The sequence below is a fragment of the Pezoporus wallicus genome, unplaced genomic scaffold (assembly GCF_028554395.1).
Source record: "Pezoporus wallicus isolate ANWC-B61680 ecotype Strahan unplaced genomic scaffold, APGP_CSIRO_Pwel_v1 contig_4, whole genome shotgun sequence".
NCBI lineage: Eukaryota > Metazoa > Chordata > Aves > Psittaciformes > Psittacidae > Pezoporus > Pezoporus wallicus.
In genome coordinates this window covers 243,917-266,483 of record NW_026638099.1, presented here as the reverse complement: position 1 = coordinate 266,483, position 22,567 = coordinate 243,917, and the positions used below count along the sequence as shown (strand labels likewise).

Sequence of the window (22,567 nt, the reverse complement as noted above, 5' to 3'; positions counted from 1 at the left end):
ATGGGTCCTGCTGTATTGTGGGAAAGCATCGGAGATGGAAGGCAGCTGTATGGAATCCAAAATGACATGTTGCAGAAAGTGCTTAAAGAGAGGGTGAATAGAGTCAGTTTGCCGAGGTGAAAGCCATCCATCTTTGGACATTGCTGAACGAGAAAAGTGGTCAGTACTTTACCTCTATACTGACTCACGGATGGTGGCAAATGCCCTGTGGGGTGGTTGCAACACTGGAAGCAGAGCAACTGCAACGCAGAGGTAAACCCATCTGGGCTGCTGCACTGTGGCAAGATATCACTGCCTGGGTGCAGAACCTGGTGGTGAAGGTACGCCATGTAGATGCTCACGTACCCAAGAGTCAGGCCACTGAGGAACACCAGAACAGCCAACAAGTGGATAAAGCTGGTAAGACTGAAGTGGCTGAGATGGAATTAGATTGGCAACATAAGGGTGAATTATTTTTGGCCCGGTGGGCCCATGACACCTCAGGCCATCAGGACCAAGATGCAACATATAGATGGGCTTGTGATCGAGGGGTGGACTTAACAATGGACACTATTGCCCGGGTTATTCATGAGTGTGAAACATGTGCTGCAATTAAACAAGCTAAACGGTTAAAGCCTCTTTGGTATGGAGGATGATGGCTGAAGTACAAATACGGGGAGGCCTGGCAGATTGACTGTATCACACTGCCACCAAACCGCCGAGACAAGCGCCAGGTGCATACCATGGTGGAAGCACCCACCGGATGGCTGGAAACATATGCTGTGCCCCACGCCACTGCCCAGAACACTGTCCTGGGCCTTGAGAAACAGATTTTGTGGTGACACGGCACCCCAGAGAGAATTGAGTCAGACAAGGGGGCTCATTTCTAGAACAGCCTTATAGACAGTTGGGCCAAAGGGCATGGCCTTGAGTGGGTATATCACATCCCCTGCCATGCACCAGCCTCTGGGAAAATCGAACGGTACAATGGGCTGTTAAAAACTACACTGAGAGCAATGGATGGTGGGACTTTAAAACATTGGGATACACATTTACCAAAGGCTACCTGTTGGTCAATACCAGAGGATCTGCCAACAGGGCTGACCCAGCCCAAGTCAGAACTTTCACATACTGTAGAAGGGGATAAAGTTCCTGCGGTGCACGTAAAGAATTTGCTGGGGAAGACAGTTTGGGTTACTCCTGCTTCAGGTAAAGGTAAACCCACTCGTGGGATTGCTTTTGCTCAGGCACCCGGATATCCTTGGTGGGTAATGTGGGAAGATGGTGAAGTCCAGTGTGTACCTCAAGGGGATTTGAGTTTAGGGGAAAACAGCCAATGAACTCGACTGTATGTTGTTGCCTGCTACGGAACACTTTTATAGCCCACTAGCCAGATGTCTTCAGGTCACCAGCGACTGGCCCTGGACCATCATGCCAACAAAAAATGAACTTTGATGAAACCAGACGAGCTCAGCAGTGACCGGACGAGTTCCGCGGTGTCATCAGCAGGCAACAACCCAACACTGCACACCGTCTCTCCTGTTCTTAATGACTGTTACAAGAGATGGAGCCTGACATCATGGACTGGATGAACTCAACAGCTTTATAGGGATTGGTCCATGCACTAAGGAATGATACCTCTCTCTGTGTGGGTGGATGTGTGTGTGTGTGTATATATGTATATATATATATATATATATGATGACCCTGGACAATATATATATATGAGACAAAGAGTGATGGTATACTGAAAAATGTGGGATCTGAGCATGACATGAGTGGTGTGGAATAAGGGGTGGATACTGTCCTGCGTTCAGCCGTAGCAGTTGTTTTTCTCCTTAGTAGTTGGTGCACTGCTGTGTTTTTGACTTTCAGCCTGGGAACACCGCTGAAAACACCGATGTTTGTAGTTGTTGCCCAGTAATGATTACTCTGACCAAGGACTTTCTGAGTCTCATGCTCTGCCTGGGAGGAGGGGAAGCCGGGGGGAAGCAGAGACAGGACACCTGACCTGAAGTAGCCAAAGGGGTATTCCATACTACAGCACGTCATGCCCGCTATATAAACTGGGGGCAGTTACCTGGAAGGCCCAGAGAGCTGCTCAGGTCCGGCTGGGCATCGGGCAGCGGGAGGTGAGTGGTTGTATTCTCTTCCCTTGTTATTTCCCTTATCATTATTATTCTTGGTGGTAGCAGTTGCGGGTTTGTGTTATACCTTAGTTACTGGACTGCTCTTACCTCAACCCACGGGAGTTTATTCTTTTGATTTTCCTCCCCATTCCCACGCGGGGTGGGGAGCGAGCGAGTGGCTGCATGGTTCTGAGTTACTGGCTGGGCTTAAACCACAACACAACACTGGTATCTTTCATTTTGTATTTGGAAGGATGACCCTGGAAAATACAGGTCAGCCAGCCTGACTGCGGTGCTGTGAAGGTTGTGGCCCAGTTTATCCTAAGTGAGATGATAATCAGAGATAATAAAGCACATGCAGGAAAACCAGGGGGGATTTGGCACATTGAGCAAAGTTTCATGAAGGGTAGGTCCTGCTTGACCAACCTGATCTACGATAAGGTGACCCATCTGGTTGATGAGGAAATGGCTGAATATGATCCAGCTTGTGCCCAGGCAGCCAAGAGGCCAACAGCATCCTGGCCTGTATCAGCAATAGTGTGGCAGCAGTGCCAGGGCATTGATCATCCCCTGTACTGGGCACTGGTGAGGCCACACCTCCAATCCTGTGTTCAGTTCTGGGCCCCTCGCTACAAGAGAGACATTGAGGTCTGTTACTATTACTTGCTGCTTTTTCCTGGATTCACTAGTAGCAATCTTCTTAGTTGGTGTGGCAGCAGTTGTTCCTCTGATGTGGTGGGTGGTTCCTTGTTAGCCCTCGGCAGAGATGTGCAGGGGTTCTGTGAGGGGATCCTGGGCTTTGGAGGAAGCGCCTTGCTTTCTTTTGTCCTGTTCCTCCTCTTTTTGTTGCTCACGATCTCCTGGATTAATATCCTCCTTCCTCCCTCCTTCCACAGGAGGGATGCCTGTGGCCCCTGCACAGTTCAGGCTTGGAGCCAGCAGACTGGCTTCCTCTCAGCTTTCTTGATGTCTCTTAGTCTGTTGATAGTCTCCGGCAGCTCAGACACTTGCTGCAGGAGGTCCGGCACCATGGCGCACGGTGTAGAATCTGGTCCACTGTTCACCCTTGCCTCAAGAGACATGTTGAGGCATTCTGCAGTCTGAGATCTTGAGTTTTAATGACTTCCATTTCATACTGTTGCTGCAGGAAGCTGCTGTATGACAGATCCAGCCAGCTTCCTTCAGCTGAGACATCCTATTAAGTCTCTCTCCGAAGTTTGAGGCTTGCTATATTCCATGTGTCATAAATCATAAAATGTTATTTTGCCCACATTCTGCGCAGCTTCAGATTTTATGCACCATGCTTGATTTTTGTTTTAAATAGCTGTCATGATCTCTGTAGGGTATATTATTTAAAAAATTGTCATATATAAAAATAGATCTCCTGTCTGCTGTTGTCTCACAGTGAACTTTACTTTTCTACCCATCAGCATCAGGGTTTCCCGGCTCGCACTGAGATTTCTTGTTTTTCGTTTACTGGTGCTCTTATGGTATTCATCTGTACTGAGAGAGCTCTTGCAATATGTTGTCTCTTAACATAAAAGAGCAAGGTTTGTTTTAAACTGATGCCCTTTAGTCCCACCTCCCTCAAATTCTCCCCCTCCAAAACCACAGAATAAACCAAAACTAAAAAAACCACAAAACCCCCATACAAAACACAAACCTAAACCTAAAACAAGAGGACTAAGAAGGCTTGGAAGGGTTGTATACCTGGTAGAGGGTAGCTTGCAGACGTGGATTGATAGGCTTCTTGAGCTGACAGGAGTCAATCAGCATTCACATTTCTAGCAAATGTTTGTCACTATGCTGAACCTTTAGGTGAAGAGATTTGTCTGTTTCTGCTTTGTGAGACATAAGCATCCTTTACCATAGCCCCCTAGATCACAGTTGAGCATCACTGTGCTAGATATAAGAGTTCTATGTTACTGCTGTCCATAAGGTATTTTTTAAAACATATGTCTTACTTACACCTAGATTTTACCAGTTTTGCCTTTCCCACAATGGCAGTAATACAAACACCTAAGATCATAGTGACTATACACAAATGAGTTGGAGTGCTGATGACTTTCAGGTTTTATAGAGATGCGATTTGAAGCTGAGCAGTGCTGGTGATAATGTCATTCTGTAGTTCATATGGGGTTCTTGTGTCATGGGTTGCAGATACTTTAAGCACAGGAATAGCAGTGAAACACTGAGGGTCCCTTGAGGCTATGCTCGTGGTGTGCATGTTTTGTTCAGTGCCCCCACCCCAGACAGCATGAGCTCCTGCAGTCTGCATCTGTCTTAAAACAGTCTGGATCTTAATATGGCTGTTAAGCAGGGGACCACATTTTGCTGTGTTGTTTGGTGTTTGAACAGCCTTTCCTTCTCTTTAGGGAAGAGCAGTCTGAATGTATCCCATCAACAGTCATCTGTGAGCCCTGCTTGGACAACAGTCATAAGTGGCTGCTTTTGAAAAGCAGAGATGCGATCAAGCTTGGCTTGAGTGGTCAGTGGAGGCCTTTGCCTAATTAATGTAATTAATTGAACAGTTCTCAGATTTGAAGGTTTGGGCTGCTGAAGGAAGTCCTGGAAGACTCTTGTTTTTAAATGCAACTGTTGGGTTCAGAGTGTTGGAACACATAAACCTTGCTGTTGAAGTCTCAAGTGCTGTCACCGTTACAGCATGCATGTTCTTGGACATGCGCCAGCAGTAGTGAACTCTGTAATTGGCAGTGGAGTGTGTGTGTGGAGTTGGTTAATGCCACTTCCACTCTCAGTCTGGCTTGCAGAAGTCCCAAAATATCAAATTCTGACTACTGTCTTTATGAAAGGGAATCATGAAATCCAAGCAGTTCCTGTGCTAGTGTTTGTTTTGGTGCAGTGGTAATGCCAATTTGCTTCTAGGTTGTACTGCTCTCAAAACAAGCTCTTCTATAACCTGTGCATTCATTGCATACAGTAAACATCTTACAGGCTACTCTTGCTAATTCATTTTTTTTCCCACTCCTCGTTACCTTTGTGCCAGCATGTTTAAGGTGCTATAGGTAAATATTTTCCATTTTAAATCGGTGTTTTCTCTAGTTTATAAATAGGCTGTTAACATTAACTTCAAGCTCAGTGGTGGCATGCAAAGTTTTGACTTCATAGTAATTTCAAAGTGTATTGTTGATACGTTTTTAGAGTGTTCCAAAGTTCAGACAGAAATTAATGTAGGATACTACTTTGCTGTCTTAAAGGAAAACCACTTCTTAGAAGGCAAAATTTGAATGTGGTAAACATGGTTTAGACTTTTGCTTGTCTTGGGAAAAAATGCAACCACTGATCTAAGTTATGAAAAAATAGCTAATGGGCATAGTTGAAAACTAGTTTCCGTAAGCATTTCTTGTTCCTGTTTGGTAGGCAGGATGAAGCAGAGGTGTTTCTCACTGTACGCAGTGATTAGGTGTTTGCCAAGTAGTATAGTAATCTGAATTAGCCTGATAGGCCTGTGAGTTAATTTAAATGACTGTTAAAGATAGAGGTTATGATTCTCATTACCAGCATGCAGTTATGTAGTGGAAGGTTATCTACATAGGTCTTGCATGCTGAAGACTCCCCGGCTTCCACAACAAGCTCTTCCATTTCTTTCTCTATAAGTAACTTCATCTGCTGGTCTCTTTTTGTAAATATCAAACAGCTCATGCATTTTCCTGACTAGGGGTGTATGACTCTGTGTGTGTGTGTGTGTACATACATATATATATAGAGATATATTTATAATGTATAAATAGTTCTTGCAGACTACTTGAAAAAAGGGTCAGTGAATCAGTAAGAAGGAACACAGCCGTTTTCCAAATAGTTTTTTGGGGTATTTCCTAATTTTAGTATAATTTGTGCATAGTGGATGAGGCATGCATGGTGTTCTCAAAAGATACATGGCAGAAAGCTATCAAAAAGCACTGAGTTTCAAGCTTTAGGGTATTTCTGTAATCCAGTTCTGACATTTTTATATTTGCTGTAAAGTATAAACAATACCCAGTGCTGATGTATGGTTGCATTTCAATCAAAGCTTTCAATTTCAAGTGTGAACTTAGAATTTATTTTTTTTTTTTATTTTATTTTTTTTAACTTCTGGAATTCTTGACAGCACAGATACATTTTAAATGTGTGCAGTGCAGGTTTGCATTTTTAGATACATTTTATCAGATTATAGTATGTTCATAAGGATAGCTTGCTATTTAAGCTGGGGATGTGTTTATTTTGATGTCATGTTACTGGTATTTTTGAATAGGCAGCTAAAAAGTTTGAGAGTTTTTTTTGGGGGGGGGGAGGGAGTTGGTTTGGTTTGGTTTCTTATTATTACTCTTTTCAGACAAAGTTCACTCCATACTAGCTTGCTGTGCTGTTGAATGAATCACAAATTAATGTGGTTCCCTTTGAAGAGACCCTTTTTTAAATTTTTTTTTCCTGTATCTGCAGAAATATTTTAGAATTTTGAATTCTAAATTAATGAAATAAAAGAAACCATCAGTCTAAAATTTTAGATTTAATTACTATTTATGGTTAATTTAAAAGTTGTACCCTTATTTCCTTGAACCACAATATTCTATGATCTTGGCATAATATCCACACAGAGCCCCATCTCCCATACCCCCCAACATTTTACATGGCTTGTTCTGATAGTTTTTGTTCATTTTGCTCTGTATCTTCTTAAAACGTGTCTTTGTGCTTGGGTCCACGGAAGATGCCTTTTAGTACTGGCTGACAGTAGAAATGAAAAGTGTGTGAGATTTCACTGGCAATGCTTATCCCATTGGATTAGTGGGATTTGCTCTTTTAAAATTTGTTTTTGACTTGAATAACTAAAAGCTGACGTGCTGTTGCTTCTTTGCATGCCACTGTTATTTCTCCTTTTTAGTGCCTTAGCTTGAAGTCTTTGCTTTATTCTGAAGTTTTTTATTTTTCTTCTGTAACAAGCATATATACCTGTGCTGTCAAATACTACATTGTAGTAATGTGAATTTTCATTTATTGGGCAGCTTTACAGTCCCAGAATGTTTTTAGTTAATGGATTGGATGCTCTTAAACAGATTTTGGGAAAAATAGTTTTGTAAAATTCACTGACTTCTTAATGCTTTCCTCCTGATGGCAGTTTGGCCCAGCTCCCTTCCAAGAGTATAGTAGCTGAAAACACTTGTACTTTTCTCGTGGCTATTAAACAATCTTTGTGGTGTGTTTTGTTTGAGGTGTCGAACAGAAGCACAATCACTTTGTGAAAGAGCTTCATCTGGTACATTGTCTTAATGCTGCAGCCGCTTTTCCAAAGACATTTTTGCAGAACACAAAGCCTGCACGTGTGCATTGGAAATGTCAGCAGAGCTTGAATTACTGGTCACGTGCTGGTTTGAAAACAGTAAAACATTTCGATCTGCAGCAGCTGAAGGGAGAAGGTGAAGCATGCCTGCTCTATAAATAGCTTCCGTAGTGAACACACGCTTTTCTGACTGCAACTCTTTTGTTGTCTTTAGATAATGTTGAATGAGCTTTTTGTTGGAAAGTGAAGCATGAGTGTTCTTGGGGTCTTTTGAAGTGGATAAATATTTCCAGCAAAGGTTTATAATTGAGTAAAAGAGGAATTTTGCCTTTGAAGGGAAGGATCTATTTGGAGTGAGGTCATGAAGGTTTTAGCTGGAGACTTTCTGCTCCTTTGGATCCCTTAGTGAAATGTCATCATCTTTGAGACCCTTTGAGACTCTGGGCAGGTGATTCCTTTTGCCTTCTTCCAGGAGCATATAACATCACCCTTCTCAGCAGGATATAAATTAACCACTGGTGAAAGCTTTCTAACAAGTCACAGTGCGTCAGTGTTTTTTCCTGCTACTGCTTTTGTTCTTTTATATGGAGAACATTAGGTGGTTAGGTTAAAAAAGATTAAGGCTATGTCTGCAAGAGGGCGATAGCCATCCCTGTGGAGTACTCTGCAGTGTTAGTGGCCACGGAGAAGGTGTCATTTGACATCCAATAGGTTAAATTATAGGAACCCTACCAGGCCTTCTGAATTGAAACTTCCTGGATTGTTTTCTGTGGTGTGGTAAAATCTTCTTAGAGGTCATGTGTACTAGCAGCAATTTGTTTATTTAAAAGCACAAACAGAAAAGAAAAGGAAAATAGTGTTTCATAATTACCAGGTATAATACATCATTGCAGTATAGTTAATACAGTGCTTCCACATGTTAGCCTGCAAGGGCAGCTGATAGTTTTTGTTTAAAATCTCTGTACTTTAAGAAGGATAGGTGAGGTAACTTGTCTGTATTCGTGCTGTCATTGTTTAGACCAGGATCTGTATTTATAAATGTTGCTGCTTGTAACATGGATTCTCGAGTCATCTCAGTGGAGAAGGATGGGGAGCAGCGAGCTGTGTTTGTGTTTGAACAATGTCAGGACTCAAAGGCAGGCTTACTGTAAACACTAAATATTTCTGGAGATATTTGTCTTCCCAGGAAGATTAGATCTTTTTTGAATGCTTGAGTTATATGCTGGCAAATTAAAAGTGAAGGTATTTATTGAGTAGCGGGCTGTGGGGTTTTCTTGGTGGCGTTTTTGGGGGTTTCTTAGTCATTTTAGTAGGTAATTTTTACTGGGACTTTTTCTGGTGGAATTAATAGGAGTTCAGGTACTTACAGTTGGAAGGAGTGGTATCAGGCTCTTTCAGTGTTTGTGTTAGGCTTTTCCTCATCTCATAGGTGAAACAGTTTTACATGTGCTTCATAGGAAAGGGGTATTAAAAAGAAAAATCTCCTGTGCAGTTTCTCTGGGAACACCAATGCAGTTTTCACTTACTGGGAATTTACCTGACATAAATAGAGTTGGCTATGTTCTAACAAAGACTTGTTTTGATAGAAGGCACTTACAGGAGCATGCAGTGACTACTTAAAACCAAAGGGAAAGGCAGAGGGAGAAGCTCATGATGTGTGGGGCAATTCTGCTCTCATCTGTGAAAGTGTTAAGTGGAAGCAAGAGCAAGAATAGTGTATGCTCAGGCTTCTTCCTCCACCCCTTGTCCTCCCTGTGCACTTTGCAGCCTACTCCCTCTTCAGCCTTGACTCTTACCTCCTTTGTTTGGTAAACATGGTCTTGCAAAGTTGAGGTTAGTGTGTGCATATGACCTTCTTCAAAGTAGGGTATTAGAGTACTGCAGCTGAATGTAATCCAAACACTGATGCTGACTGGACAATGTGCTCTGAAATGTAGTGTGAACAGATGGGAAAAAATGAGATTTTCATCTTTTTTTCCTGCTTTTTTAAAATGACTGGAGACAAGATTTTGGACTAGACTTAGGGTTTGGAGGTGAGGTTCTTTTGGAGGGGTGCGTTGGGTCTCCCCCTCCCCCTTAATTTTTGTGTGATACTGCTTCCTACTGTACACTTTTCTGGTATTTCAGGAATACTAAATCAGTTTTCTACTTTGAGGAGCTGTGGTTTTGTATTATTTCCATTATAAATAGTTAATGTAACACCTTACTTGTAGTGTCAGTCTCTGATTTTATATGCAGTGTTTGTTTAACAGTGATATTGCATACGAAATTTATTTGTATTGCCTTGTGTATATGCCTCTGACTTAATGCTTGAGCCAAAATCAATGTTATGCTTACATAAAATTCAAAAGAACCCCTCAAATTCTGCCATTCAGTGATGAAGAGCTGAGAACCAAACCTGGGCCTTCATGTTGTGCAAATGAGTATGAGTTTAGGTCTGATCTTCAGGGTCTGAGAGCCTGGTTTGGTAGGATGCTGTGTCAGCTAGTGGCATCTTGCTGAAACAAACATTTTTCTTATGATATACCATACCTTCTTACAATGCAAGAAAACCTAGAGCTTCTGCCTTGTGCTTTATTATGCTGAATGGAAAACAGGACTGTAATACAGACTTCTGAAACAGTGTGTGCGTGTATCATTCAGTATTATAAATCTGATGCCCTGTGTGTTGGCAACTGGCAGCTGCAACACAAACATAGCTGTCCTACTGGATTGCTTGGGTGAAGGTGAGCTTTAACATGAACTCGTTGAAAGAGGTGAAAGCAAAGAGGTTACTCTTGAGTTGTGTCTTGAGTCATGGTTGAGTTGAGACTAAGCCCCTGGGTTCATGCCACTAGAGTGCACTGCCTCCCTCTTACTGAGAGAATGGTTAAAACTGCTGGTAGGTGTTGCAGGTTGCCTGGTGGGGGCTTTGGAAATCCGCTGCCAACTTGCTGAGGTACTGGGAGTTTCACATTGGTCTTGAATCACATGGAGCATTTGCAGCTATAATTTACCGAATAAATATTTTTCTATCGAACTTTTATCAATGTTGGGATGGAATGGCAAAGAGGGCTTGTTAACTAGCTTTTGATTCCCCTTTTGGTTTTATTTAAGATGAAAGAGGTGCATACAAAAGAAAAGGTTAATAATGTTTATAATTAAAGCAAGTTCTTTAAGATATATAATTTCTCAAAAATACATGATGGCCTTTACTTTATAAGTGAAAGGTTCTTGATAATGAGATCTAGTATTTCACTTACATAATTACATTTTCTGTTGTTTTCCTCACATAGGTTTCCACTTGAGTGGCACAGTGACAGAGCCTGCAATGCAATCGGAGCCAGAAACTGTTTGCAATGTAGCTATCAGCTTTGATCGTTGCAAGATTACCTCAGTGACCTGTAGCTGTGGAAACAAGGACATATTTTACTGTGCTCATGTTGTGGCACTGTCTTTATACCGGATCCGCAAGCCAGATCAGGTCAAACTGCATCTTCCCATTTCAGAGACACTCTTTCAAATGAACAGAGACCAACTACAAAAATTTGTACAGTATTTGATCACAGTGCACCACACAGAAGTTTTGCCAACTGCTCAAAAACTAGCAGATGAAATTCTTTCTCAGAATTCAGAAATCAATCAAGTCCATGGTGAGTTTGATACTACTTATTTCTTTTGCGTCATTTTCTCTTTGGTTTTGAGCTTTTTTGTGGCATTCAGGAGTGTGACCTGCTGTGGTCCTTTCCAAACTGAATTATTCTGTGATTCTGTGGTGTGTATTAAGGAGGATTCTGTTATTGACCCTTTGCTTTAAAATGTTTTGAAAGCAGTACTTTTTGGAAAAGAGAGAAAAATTCCTAAGCAATGAGTTTGATGTCTCCAGCAGTGTTAATATGTGTCCTGATCTGCTTCACGCTTGTATTTTCCAGCCATGAAAAACTGAGTAGTGGTATTCTTTGTATAGCCACATTGCTTAAAGGAACTATCCTACCAACTTAATCAATGGTATCTCTCTGTTATTTTGTTCTTCTTGAACTAATCTTTTGACATTTTGGTTGTGTAATTCTATTTTAATTGTAAAGCATAAAAGCAAGTAGGTGTTGCTGGTTTCTTCATTCATCAAATATACTTTTATTATCCTTTGGGATTTGGTTTCTATATGAGATCAGGAGAAACATAAAACCTTTATTTCAGTGCCATTGTCCTCTTAGCGCTGCAGCAGCCTATAGCATCAGGAAAGGTCTTGATCTTTCCTGCTCTTTCTGCTGCACATGGTTTTAATGGCTCTCAGTTTCTTGTACTGAACATCTTATATTTCTTAAAGGGTGCTGGGTGTGACTTGAAGCTTTTGAGGTGGCTTTTCTATGGATCCTGCTGAATTGAAAGCAGGTAATTGAGTTTGAGGTGACCCAGCTAGCTTATTAGAGTCCTGTGTTCCTATAAGGTCACCTGGTAGAAATACCTGTTCAGGTGAGCAGAGCTGTTAGCATAAAGGCAGCTGAGACACGTGAAAAACAAACCTAAAAATACCTTTTTGGTTTGTTCACTGATAGGGACAGTTCTTGTGTGTTAGATACTGAAGAGGGATGACCACTCTTCCAAAGAATTTGCCGTGCAAACACAACCAAGCTGCTTAATACTGGAGAAAGAAAACCGCATGTGAGTTAGATACAGTGTAGGCAGAGCAAAAGAAGGGGATCCTTCCAGTAACAGGTCTCATATATAGCCTAGCTCCTCTCTTCAGGGTCCAGTGACTCTGGCAGGTCCAGGCAGGTGGTGCTGCAATAAGGTCAATCTTGGGAGCAGTTCCCTCTTGGCTTTGGGGGCTATGGGGACATGGCCAGAGGCAAGGCGACTGATCTGGTTGTTACAGAACATAATGAGAAGGTGATTGGCAGAGGTGCCTGATGGTGGTGGAAGGAAAGGGAAACTAAAGCAGATGCAGGATATTAAGCAATAGAGGAAGATATTCAGATGTTGTAAGCTGAAGGTGTGTATCCCATGAGTTGGTAATAGCCAAGGAACCTAAGGGGAAGGAATAATTATGTTGAGTATGAGTGGCACAGAAGACTCAAACAGTCAAGGGTGATTAGAAAAAAAGAAGGCAGGGTGGGAAAGGAAGGACAGATGATAGCTATATATGGCTGTATTAGCTATACTATGGCTAATGTAAGAGAAATGACAAGCTGTTGCAGAGGGCTTAAATTTGATCAGCGTTAAGTGTGTAATTATTCCAATCATAGGCATGTTAGTCTTTGACAGCTATTTTCTTATTGTCAAAATATCTCATTACTCATTAGTATTTAAAGTATTTTTTTAGAGAGGTATTTGATGTTTATATCACAGTCTAAATAGCAAAAGGAATAGGAAACAAAAAAAGTTGATGATCAGTTATGAAATTTCACAGTGAACATAAGTAGGGTAGGTTAAAATTGTCCACAAAACTAAAATGTTTTTCGCACATGTTGTTGTTTTCCTAGTTAATGAGACTACAGTATGTCGTCATTGACTGTTGGTATTTCTTAGTAAATACCCCAAAATTAAGCACAAGATTCAGGCAGCATAAGAAAATAAACTGCTATTACAAAAGAAAGCTGGATTATAAAACAGGATCTGTAGTCTCCTGCTTTACCTATCAGACTCCCATAAAACCATGGCCTGATTTTTTTTTCTTAATAGGTTTACAGTGTTAAGAAATTACAAGAGCCTTTTAAGGAAGAAGTAAGTTCCTTTGATTATGTAGCAAGTAAGCAATTGTCTGGGATTCATACTGTATTTGACCTTCAATCAAATTCCGTAAATTAGAAATAATGAAATTAACCAAAAGAACTCTCAAAAAAAAAAAATAAAAGAAATGTATTTCTGGTTCTAATAGCATAAGCTGGTGAACGTAAGGTCACTATTCACTCTGTCACGTCTGCTGTGCTGCAGATGCTCAGCTTGTAGTACAAAAGTATCTTGTAGACCTGTCTTGCTTTGAACAGTTTAACCTTACTGAACAGTGTTTGTAGAGGAATTGTTTCAAGCACTGCTTGAAGGTACAGGTAAGAGGAAGAACTTACACAACCTTGCTTATAAAAGCAAGAGGAAACCTGGCGCATAAACACCAGAAGCAGCTTTGATTAAAGGCAAGTGCTGAATCTGGAGTTGGAAATTCTTTTCACTGTTACATAAAGGTGTTCTGATTTCAGGTGTTTATATACAGCTTTTTACCTTACTTTTCTTTACTCTCACGGTAGCTGTACTAGGTCTATTTATCATATATTTTCAGCAATAGGCAAAAGAAATCAAGTCTTGAATGCTATTTATTTGTACATAACATTGATCTGGGACTTGGAAGAGTTCTGAGCGCAGCAGTTTTGTTGACTTGTTTATGAGCTGGCTAGGGAGATGGAACAACTCTGCAGCACTTTCCTTTCAGAAAAGGTGCATTGCATGATTGTTCATTTGCTCAGAATTCTGCCTTATGCAGCAGTCGATGGTTGGCTTTGGTAAGTAGTGAAGTGACTTACACCGATGACATCAGTTTTGAAACAACAAATTCCTTTGAGTTTCTCTGTGAATGCAAATAATGCTGTATCATTTCTTGCTCCATGACCAAGCCTTACTGCAGGAAAAAATAAGGGAATGCTGTTAGAAGCACAAGAATGTGTTGTCTATTCAATAACTTCAGGAGAGATGAGTGATTTATTTGGGATCCTGTATTTGCCATGCTAATTTTCTGTTGGTGGTGATTACGAGAGGGCTTCAAATATCATTAAAGCATGAAAGCACCTCTGGCATTTCAGAAGGTTTGTTGTGTTCTGATTATCTCACGTTACGCTTCGGCAGCAACATCTTGCTGTTGATTTCAAAATTGGAGATCTGTGGGATCTAACCTTCTATACTGATGACAGTTGTAGATGTTCATACTTACACCCTGATGTCTGCACTGTGTAACTTTTGGCTTCACATTGGTTTTCATTTTGGGGATGCTGATTCAGGAAGCTGGAGGAGGACTAAGACCCCACTTTGCTGAGGTGTTTTTTTCCCCTCTTAGTTTTAATGCAGTTGTAGCAGAAGGAGCTGTGAGGTGGGTTAAGCCAGGAAGAGAGCAGTCAGAATGATGGACTAACAGCCAGGTTTGTCATCTTGGATTTCTCTTTTCTTAGATACTTTTACTTAAGTAAATGGTTGGAAGATCAAGAGCATGTTCCAGAGAATTTGAGTGGAAATAGGAAAGAAACTGCAAGATGTGAATTGGGAGAAGGTCTGTTTGCATATTAATCTCATGTTAACATTGATTTGTTATTATGTGCATAGGGTAAAATGGTCTGCCTTTTATTGGTGCAAGGACAGCCTAGCAAACCAATTTCATTTTTATGTTTTAAGCTGTACTGTTCCTTTCCTGCATGTTTAGTGCTGCTGTTGCAGTCTCTGCTCTTACAAGAACTATGTGGATTTCTCCAGACTTTCTTCTATTCTTCGATTCTCTGACTCGCCATACGAGTCACTGGTATGAAACCACATGAAGATAAATTTAAGAGGGAAGACCTGGGAGAAAGCAGTTAAAGTACATTCGTCTTCTTGGAAGCAGAGGTACCTGAGTAGTTGCTTCTGTATGTGTCCAGGCAGATCTAGGTACATTCTCTGGAAACACTGATCTGTAATGTATATTAGGAATGTGATAGTAAAGGCATTCAGGAAGGAAATAGCTATCAAAAAATTGCTTTAAAATAATATTTCAGAATATCTAGCATGGTTGCTCTATGTTTTAAGTTCCAAAGGGCAATTTTGAGGTACAGGTAAATATTTGTTAAAATGAACTTAGTGTTTTTAACTGAAATTATGGGGATCTTGGTGGAAAGTTGTAGGGTGGAATGGGGCTGAACAACAGAATACAGCATGTTGCGGATCTACTAGAAAAGACTTTGAAACTTTCTGCTTTGTGTTTGTGAAACCTGGATTTTAGGAGTAGGAGTTAGATACTGTCATCAGAGCAAATAAATTGATGTATTTTTCTGTATGTGCAGGTGGAAGGGAAAGAGTTTTTCTTTAATTAAAGATTTGCTGTGGTTTTATTAACTTTCCTCAGCAATTTAGCATTACTTGTCCTGTCTATTTTCCATTGATAGCATTGGCTGCTTCTCAGCTTCTCAGTTGCTGTTTGCTGTGTGCTGCTGAACAGGAGTTATATTCCACCAAAGAGTTCTCAAATTAAGTATAAGATGAAGTGATTTATGTCTAAACTTTGAATCATTTGGGGAATCAAAGGCGTAATAATGTTTTTGAGTCATTAATTTTATGATCTTTTGCTTGTATAATTATTGTTCCGAATAATTCTGAGCACACTAAGTTTATAAAATCAGTTACTATTCTGTTGTGAATCAGCATACAGCAGTATTGGTTTCTGGCTGAGACCATTCAATCTTTGCATAGTACTAAGTCATGCTTTTTACTTGTAACAATTTTTTTCCATATCTTCTTCCTAGTGCTGCCATGAGATGATATTTAATAGAATCTAACTGCTCTACAGTTCACCTGTATAATGAAACTAATAAAATTTTTATAAAATTAAGTTCAAAGAGGTTTCAGTATGGCTATGAGTGAGCAATTTGGTATGGTTTCATTTGAAGACAACTCTTGTGATACTTGCAAAGTAGGGATCAGGGAAGCAGTTTGTCTTAAAAACTACTTTCTGTTGTTTTAACCACATTTCACTGTTGATCTGCTCTTAAATTTATTGTTTGCCATATAGGCAACTCGTAGCTTATTTCAGTCAGTGCTCCTTGCTTTGCTTCTACTTACTTTCCAAGGTTAAGTTCTCAATATACAACACCAGTTCTTGAATATGGCTGCTCATTTTGAAAGCAGTTGCTCTTAAAATTGCTATACAAATAATCAAAGTGTTCATTTTTTTTAAATGTTACTGCTTCTCACAAGCTGGGAGTTGATTATATATATTTTACATGTAACCCGCTATGACCAGAAATATAAAGGGTTGTTACCCTGTTTTCAAATTTTATTTAGGTGTTGCAGAATTGTGCACAATATTCCTGCTTTGATTGCCAAGATTGCAATTTAGTAATTTTAGTAAGAGCATGCATAACTATGTATAGCTGTATCTATATACTGTATTTATTGTATTTAGCTGTAAGTACATGACATACAACCTATTTTGAAGACCAGTCATGACAGAAGTTAAAGCCAGGGGTTGGAAGGAGGAGATTAGTGTGTTAATGTCTATAAACTGACACAGTTTAATTACAGGTTTTAATATTTAGTATAATTATTCAGTGCTTTTCACTTTCATAGTTCAAATGAGAACTAATTTACCCTCACGACATCCCTCTGAAGCACATGATACTTTTTCCCAGTTTACAAGTGGGGAACAGGATTTGGTCTTGGTACCAAACTGTGATGCAGAGATTTAATTCAGGGCTGCCCATGTTCCTTTTGCAGCCATACTGTCTGTCTGCTGATGCCTTGTGGTGCCCTTTTGGGGCTGCCCCCCCAAGCAAAAGCCACTGCCCTTGGGCTGAACCTTCAGCTCGGCCTGGTATTGGTCCTGAACCTTCCTGATGGCTGGTTTTAGGGCATCATTCTCGCAGCTCCAAAGGCAGCTTCCTCCTTTTGCTTGTTCAGAAAGCTTCTTGTCTACTCACCTGGTCCCTTGTCTTCAGAATGAAAGTGGCAGTGTATAAATCCTGTCCATTGCTCCAGAGGGATCTGTGTTGCAGTGGGAGAGGAAACAGGCTAGATCAATCAATGTTTAACTATCTGTGAGTGAACGTAGTGATCTTGAAAAGACGTATCTGTAGTACTGTGCTGAACAGCATCAGAGAGCTCAGACCCTTGGCTTCATGCCTTTAGTCTTTTAGCCTACTAGCGTGAAAATAATGCTGGTGTAAGTATAGTGATGCAGGGTCCCTGGGGAAGGTATATTTGGGATCGTGGTGTGGTAAGAGGCTTTGGTGGGGGCAGCACTGGTGGTCAAGGGTAGCAGATGCCCTTGTTCCTGTAAAGGAACACTGTTGTTAAAGAATCTATGGTAGCTGTCTTGAAATTTAACCTTCTAGCACAAATTGACTGATGAGCTTTTGATAAAAATACAAACAGTTACAGAAGGAATTTATTTTCCCCTCAATAGGGAAGCTTAGCTGAGGAGTCTGGGGCTATTTTTAATTCAATTTAAAACTGGCCATACTAAGATTATTTAAAAATAGATCTCCATTGAAGTGAGTGGTACATGTATTTTGTATACTGGTGCTTTTATATTTCCTTTTCACAGATCATTCCTCTGTGTTTAGAAGCAATGAAATATTTAAACTGTTTGGAAGGTGATACTGCAAACCTGTGTCTGTGGAACAGCTGTGCTGCTTATTCTCGTGTGGCTTGATTTCCCTTTTCATCTTGTTGTTTGCAATTGAAAAATAAGCAGTATGCATTTCATATAGTTGACAGAAAGCACCTTAAAGCTAACACACTAAAGACAGAAGGAGGATGCTTTTCATTTCATGGTTGTTGTACTATCTTGGGCTTGATTCCTGTCTTCTGAGACACTGTTATTATTCCTGTGGAAGGCAGGAGAGTTCATTCACATCTTCAAAGACACAATTCCTTATTCATTTCAGTTAATCTAAATATGTGTGTGTGTAGATATATGCGCTATATTGCTATGCAGCATTTCCAGCTTTAGGCTCTGAAGTTGGAGGAAGTTGCTGCTGCAACTAGCAGACAAGACATCCCTCTGACCCTTTGCATCTTCTGGTTCTATTTTCATTGAACAAAGATTCCAGGATTCCCTGTGGCCGCTTAAAAGCTTCACCTGCATGGCAGAGCTGCAGTTGTGAAATGAAGGCTTGAATCAATGTTTAATCCCTGAACATCTGAATAGTTGCAGCTATATTTGCTTTCCAGGCTCTCAGGGCTCCTTTGAAAGAGGAAGTTTTTACAAATCTGACTGTGTAAATTTCCTTCTCTGATAGTATTTGTTTTTTTTTCTTATTTCTTCTTTTTCCTGCAGAAGTAACATGGACTTGGATTTAAAAGTGATAGATTCTGTAACATGATTCAGTTTTTAACCTCTTGTCAAAACCTAGATAGAGATAGAAATTACACAGTTGTGACAAGCCCAAAATAAAAAAGTCAAGTTAGCTTGCATCTTGGGCATGCTTAAAATACCTGATATGGTGATGCGCTACCCTGAGTGGTTTCCTTGACAGTCTAGATAAGTGCTTTTCAACCTTTTCAATTTGAATACCTTTAAAAAAATTAGCCAGTAAAAGTACAGGGTTCTTCAGAAAAATACAGATTATTAGGTGGTGCAGGAACTTGGTTTGGTTTTGTCAGCCTTTAGTAGATGCCACCAGGGGGAAATCACTGATCTCGACTGCAAAATTTGAGTTAAAGCATCCTGTGGCCAAAGCACTGCCTGATGTAAACCTAGTCACTTCAGTTCACACTCGGCTAGTACTGAATTGACTCTGTGCTGATGACATTGCCTATGGAAAAATGCTCCTTTGAAAGCACCACAGTCTTAAGCAGCTGTAACTCTTATTTATGATGGAAATGCATTTAGTACTTTAAGACTTTGGATTTGTTTGGGGATTTTTTTTACTCTTTGTTTAGCTTTGCAGAGCCATCACAGCTCAGAGGCACCGAGGTGATGATTTTCCTCATGTTCATCAATAGCAGCGCTCACTAGCAGTCACTTAAACCTGAGCAAGATTGCTGAAGGTACAGGAATTACACAGGTTTTTTGGGGAAAGTGGTTTTAACATCACGCTTGTAGAAATACTATATAAAGTCTGATTTTCTTGTAAAAGCATTCTAGTGTAGCTGCTGAGTCTGGGAGGAAGAAAACTCACCTTAATTTTAATGTTTTGTTATAATTTTTTTAAGTATCTTTTTGTATGCTGTATTTTCCAAGTGCTTAAGACTATTGAGAAGAAATTAAGTCTATTTTAAAGAATATTTAGATTAAAGCCAAGATATAAAAAAAAAGTTGAAAAACCTCTGCAGTAGTCGTCTCCCCTGGACCCATTAACCTCTCTTCTTTATATAGAATATAATGATTTCTTCTCATTCTGTTTGCAGGTGCTCCTGACCCAACAGCGGGCGCTAGCATAGATGATGAAAACTGCTGGCATTTGGATGAGGAACAAGTCCAAGAACAGGTTAAACTCTTCCTCTCCCAGGGCGGATACCATGGATCAGGGAAGCAGCTCAATTTGCTTTTTGCAAAGGTGTGTTGAGTACTCTAAACCTTCCCTTTTTTTCTTCCGTGGTTCCCCAAGCCAGTCAGCACTTGTTTGAGTCTTGCTCAAAGTCCTGTTGTAAAAAAAGACAAAGCCTTGGGAACATGATCACAACTTAATAATGTGTTGTACAGTAATGGACTGCAATCTGATGTGTCTTGAGCAGTGTAAGGACATGAAGTAACATTTCAACCATCTGCAGCTCTGCTGTTCTGTTCCTTCCCACTCCCAAAATGTTGGAGAAGCCTGCAGGAATTAATCTTGCAGCAGTTTGCATAATACACCTGTGGATTACTTGTTGAAGAAGTGTTTTTGATTATCACAATAGGCTACTGAAACCAAAAATTGTTATATTTGGGAAGGCAGACTATATTTTCTTCTTAAACACTTCACATCGCATATAGAATCATAGAATCATAGAATCGTTAGGGTTGGAAAGGACCTTAAGATCATCTAGTTCCAAGCCCCCTGCCGTGGGCAGGGACACCTTATGCTAAATTATATCACCCAAGGCCTCGTCCAACCTGGCCTTGAACACTGCCAGGGATGGAGCATTCACAACCTCCCTGGGCAACCTATTCCAGTGCCTCACCACCCTAACAGGAAAGAATTTCCTTCTTATATCCAACCTAAACTTCCCCTGTTTAAGTTTTAACCCGTTACCCCTTGTCCTGTATAAATTACATTTCCTATTTAACAAAGATGGAATATTTTACTCTGCAGTATATTGTGTGTACTGTGATTTTTTTGCCTTTTCAAGTTTATATTAAAAGGCTTGTTTCCTAGGTGCGAGAGATGCTAAAGATGAGAGATTCAAATGGAGCCCGCATGTTGACGTTGATAACAGAACAGTTCATGGCTGACCCTCGTCTGTCACTTTGGAGACAACAAGGAACTACAATGACTGACAAGTATAGGCAGCTCTGGGATGAACTGGGTAAATGCACAGACTTCAAAATCATTTGGTTGTTTGTATGTATAATGAAGAAACAATTACATACTTGGGGTGGAGAGAAACTTTACTGTGGTACCAGGTAAAGCAGGTTAGAGTTTTCTGCAGTTCTCCTTGTTCAGTTAAGGTTGGGTGAAATTGAATTTCTGATCTACAGTGTGAGACAATTGAAATTGAAGGAGAGGAAGCATGATATGAAACAAGTACAATTGCAACGGGTTTTAAGTACCTTAGGATCTAAAAAGAATAAAGCAAAAGGTGGGAATGTAGCTACCCAACTGAGGGTAAGTGTATGAGCCACTGGTGCTGAACTGAGAAGTTTAAAGAAGAAATCAATTCACAACTACAGAGAAATAGAAAGCAAAAAGAGAAGATTCATTAAGACTATGAGAAGGTAACAACAAAGGAAAGTAGAAGGCCATTACTGAGTAGGAAAGGAGATCAATTAAGAGGGCTGGAACAATTAACTCTGCTTTGCAGGAAAGGTCAGTTGTGACCAGCTACATGATCTGTCTGTACAATGGAGAGAGGAACAGGCTGAAATGGGAAAGGAATATTTAAACTGGTACAGTGTGAGGACATTTGCTCTACAGTGTTCCAGAAACTCACAGTTTTTAACTACTGTTTCAGAAGTTCTCAAAGCCTATAGAAATTTGTGGTAAAGAGGGGAAATTAAAAACAACTAGAATGTAAATGTCAACGAGATTTTAAAGGTGGGTAGGTGAGTGGAAAGAATATTAAGTAACTACAGGCATTGTGTTTCTAGGAATAAGGTACTGGAACAAACTAGTAGCTAGTTGGAGTGTGTGTAGGAGATAGAAGTGATAAAAGGCAACCTGAGTTATTTAAAATGCAGTGGTAAATAATTTGTTTCTCTAAAAGGCGTCATACACTGAGTGTATGAGTGAAGGGATTAATGTGTATATCTTAGCTGCAGTAAGCTTTTGGATGCTGCCTTGGAGGCTTTCTCAAAACATGCTGAAGACACACAGCGTAAATCGGCTTGTGATTCACAGAACTTGGAGTGTTACTTGTGGTCTCTCACTCATTCTGGAAAGTCATTTCAAGTCTAGACTTAAAGGATTTTGTCTTGAGATGTGCTCTGGTCAATATTGCTATGCCTGGCTTATGTGGCATGGAACATTAAATGACAAACAAAACTTTACAGATGATCCTCTGTGGGGAATTATCTAAATGCTGCAGAGAAGAGAGCCAAAGACCATAATGCTCTTGATATATTCTAAAGGTCCAAAATCAACTAAATTAAATTCAGTCCAACTAAGAATAACATTACTTATTTAGAAAGGAAGTGTCAAAAGCAAAGCCTAAATTTTCCGCTGTTGAAGGTAAAAGTTGACTATGATTATTTGCGTACTGACTAGTGGGACTAAGACTGGGTATAACCTATTAACATAAATGATGTTCACTCTAAACAATGCATTAGATAGCTAGTGCGTTATTAGGCTAGTTAAGATTATAGACTTATGTAGTGAAAAGTCTTTATCTCAGAACAGGTAAAGCTCTGTCAGAGACAGTGTAGATATAACTACTTGGGTTCAAGTGTAACAACTCTTTTAGTATATCATTTCTATGATGCCTTGATTTGTTGGGGAATAACAGTTTTGCTAAGCAAGGGCATGTACTTAGCTGGGCATGTACGCAGCAAAACTTATCGTACCTGTATAATATATACCGAAAACTGGAGGGTCTCATGCTTCATTGCTTATGTGGGTTGAATCGGTAGGTGGTGGGAGAGGCAGAAGTGCGTTGTCCATCTGTTACCTGTAGCAGTCTTACCACAAATCTGCCAATAAACATAAAAGGTTTTGTTAAATTTTCTTGGTAGCTCCTCTTCATGTTTCATCAATTCCATACTAACATCACTTTCTTGACAGCACCTGTCCGAAGGTAGAGGAGATGGAATCTCTCTGCCTGCAGCATCAAATAGATTTTAAGTAATTGAATGGATTAGTTTACTTTAGTTTAATTGGAATTACAGGTGCCACTCCCA

At 40.2% G+C, this 22,567-nt stretch overlaps 1 protein-coding gene across 3 annotated transcripts in view; it reads left to right on the top strand.

The window, feature by feature from the left end:
* The window catches only part of LOC130599146 (zinc finger SWIM domain-containing protein 6-like), a 141,369-nt gene that overhangs the window by 80,656 nt on the left and 38,146 nt on the right, over positions 1-22,567 (top strand). For all 3 annotated transcript variants that reach the window (XM_057409388.1, XM_057409389.1, XM_057409387.1), the window contains 3 exons: positions 10,659-11,015; positions 19,444-19,592; positions 20,391-20,541. In XM_057409388.1, coding sequence (XP_057265371.1) covers positions 10,659-11,015; positions 19,444-19,592; positions 20,391-20,541 — 657 coding nt within the window. The remainder of the gene's footprint in view (positions 1-10,658; positions 11,016-19,443; positions 19,593-20,390; positions 20,542-22,567) is intronic.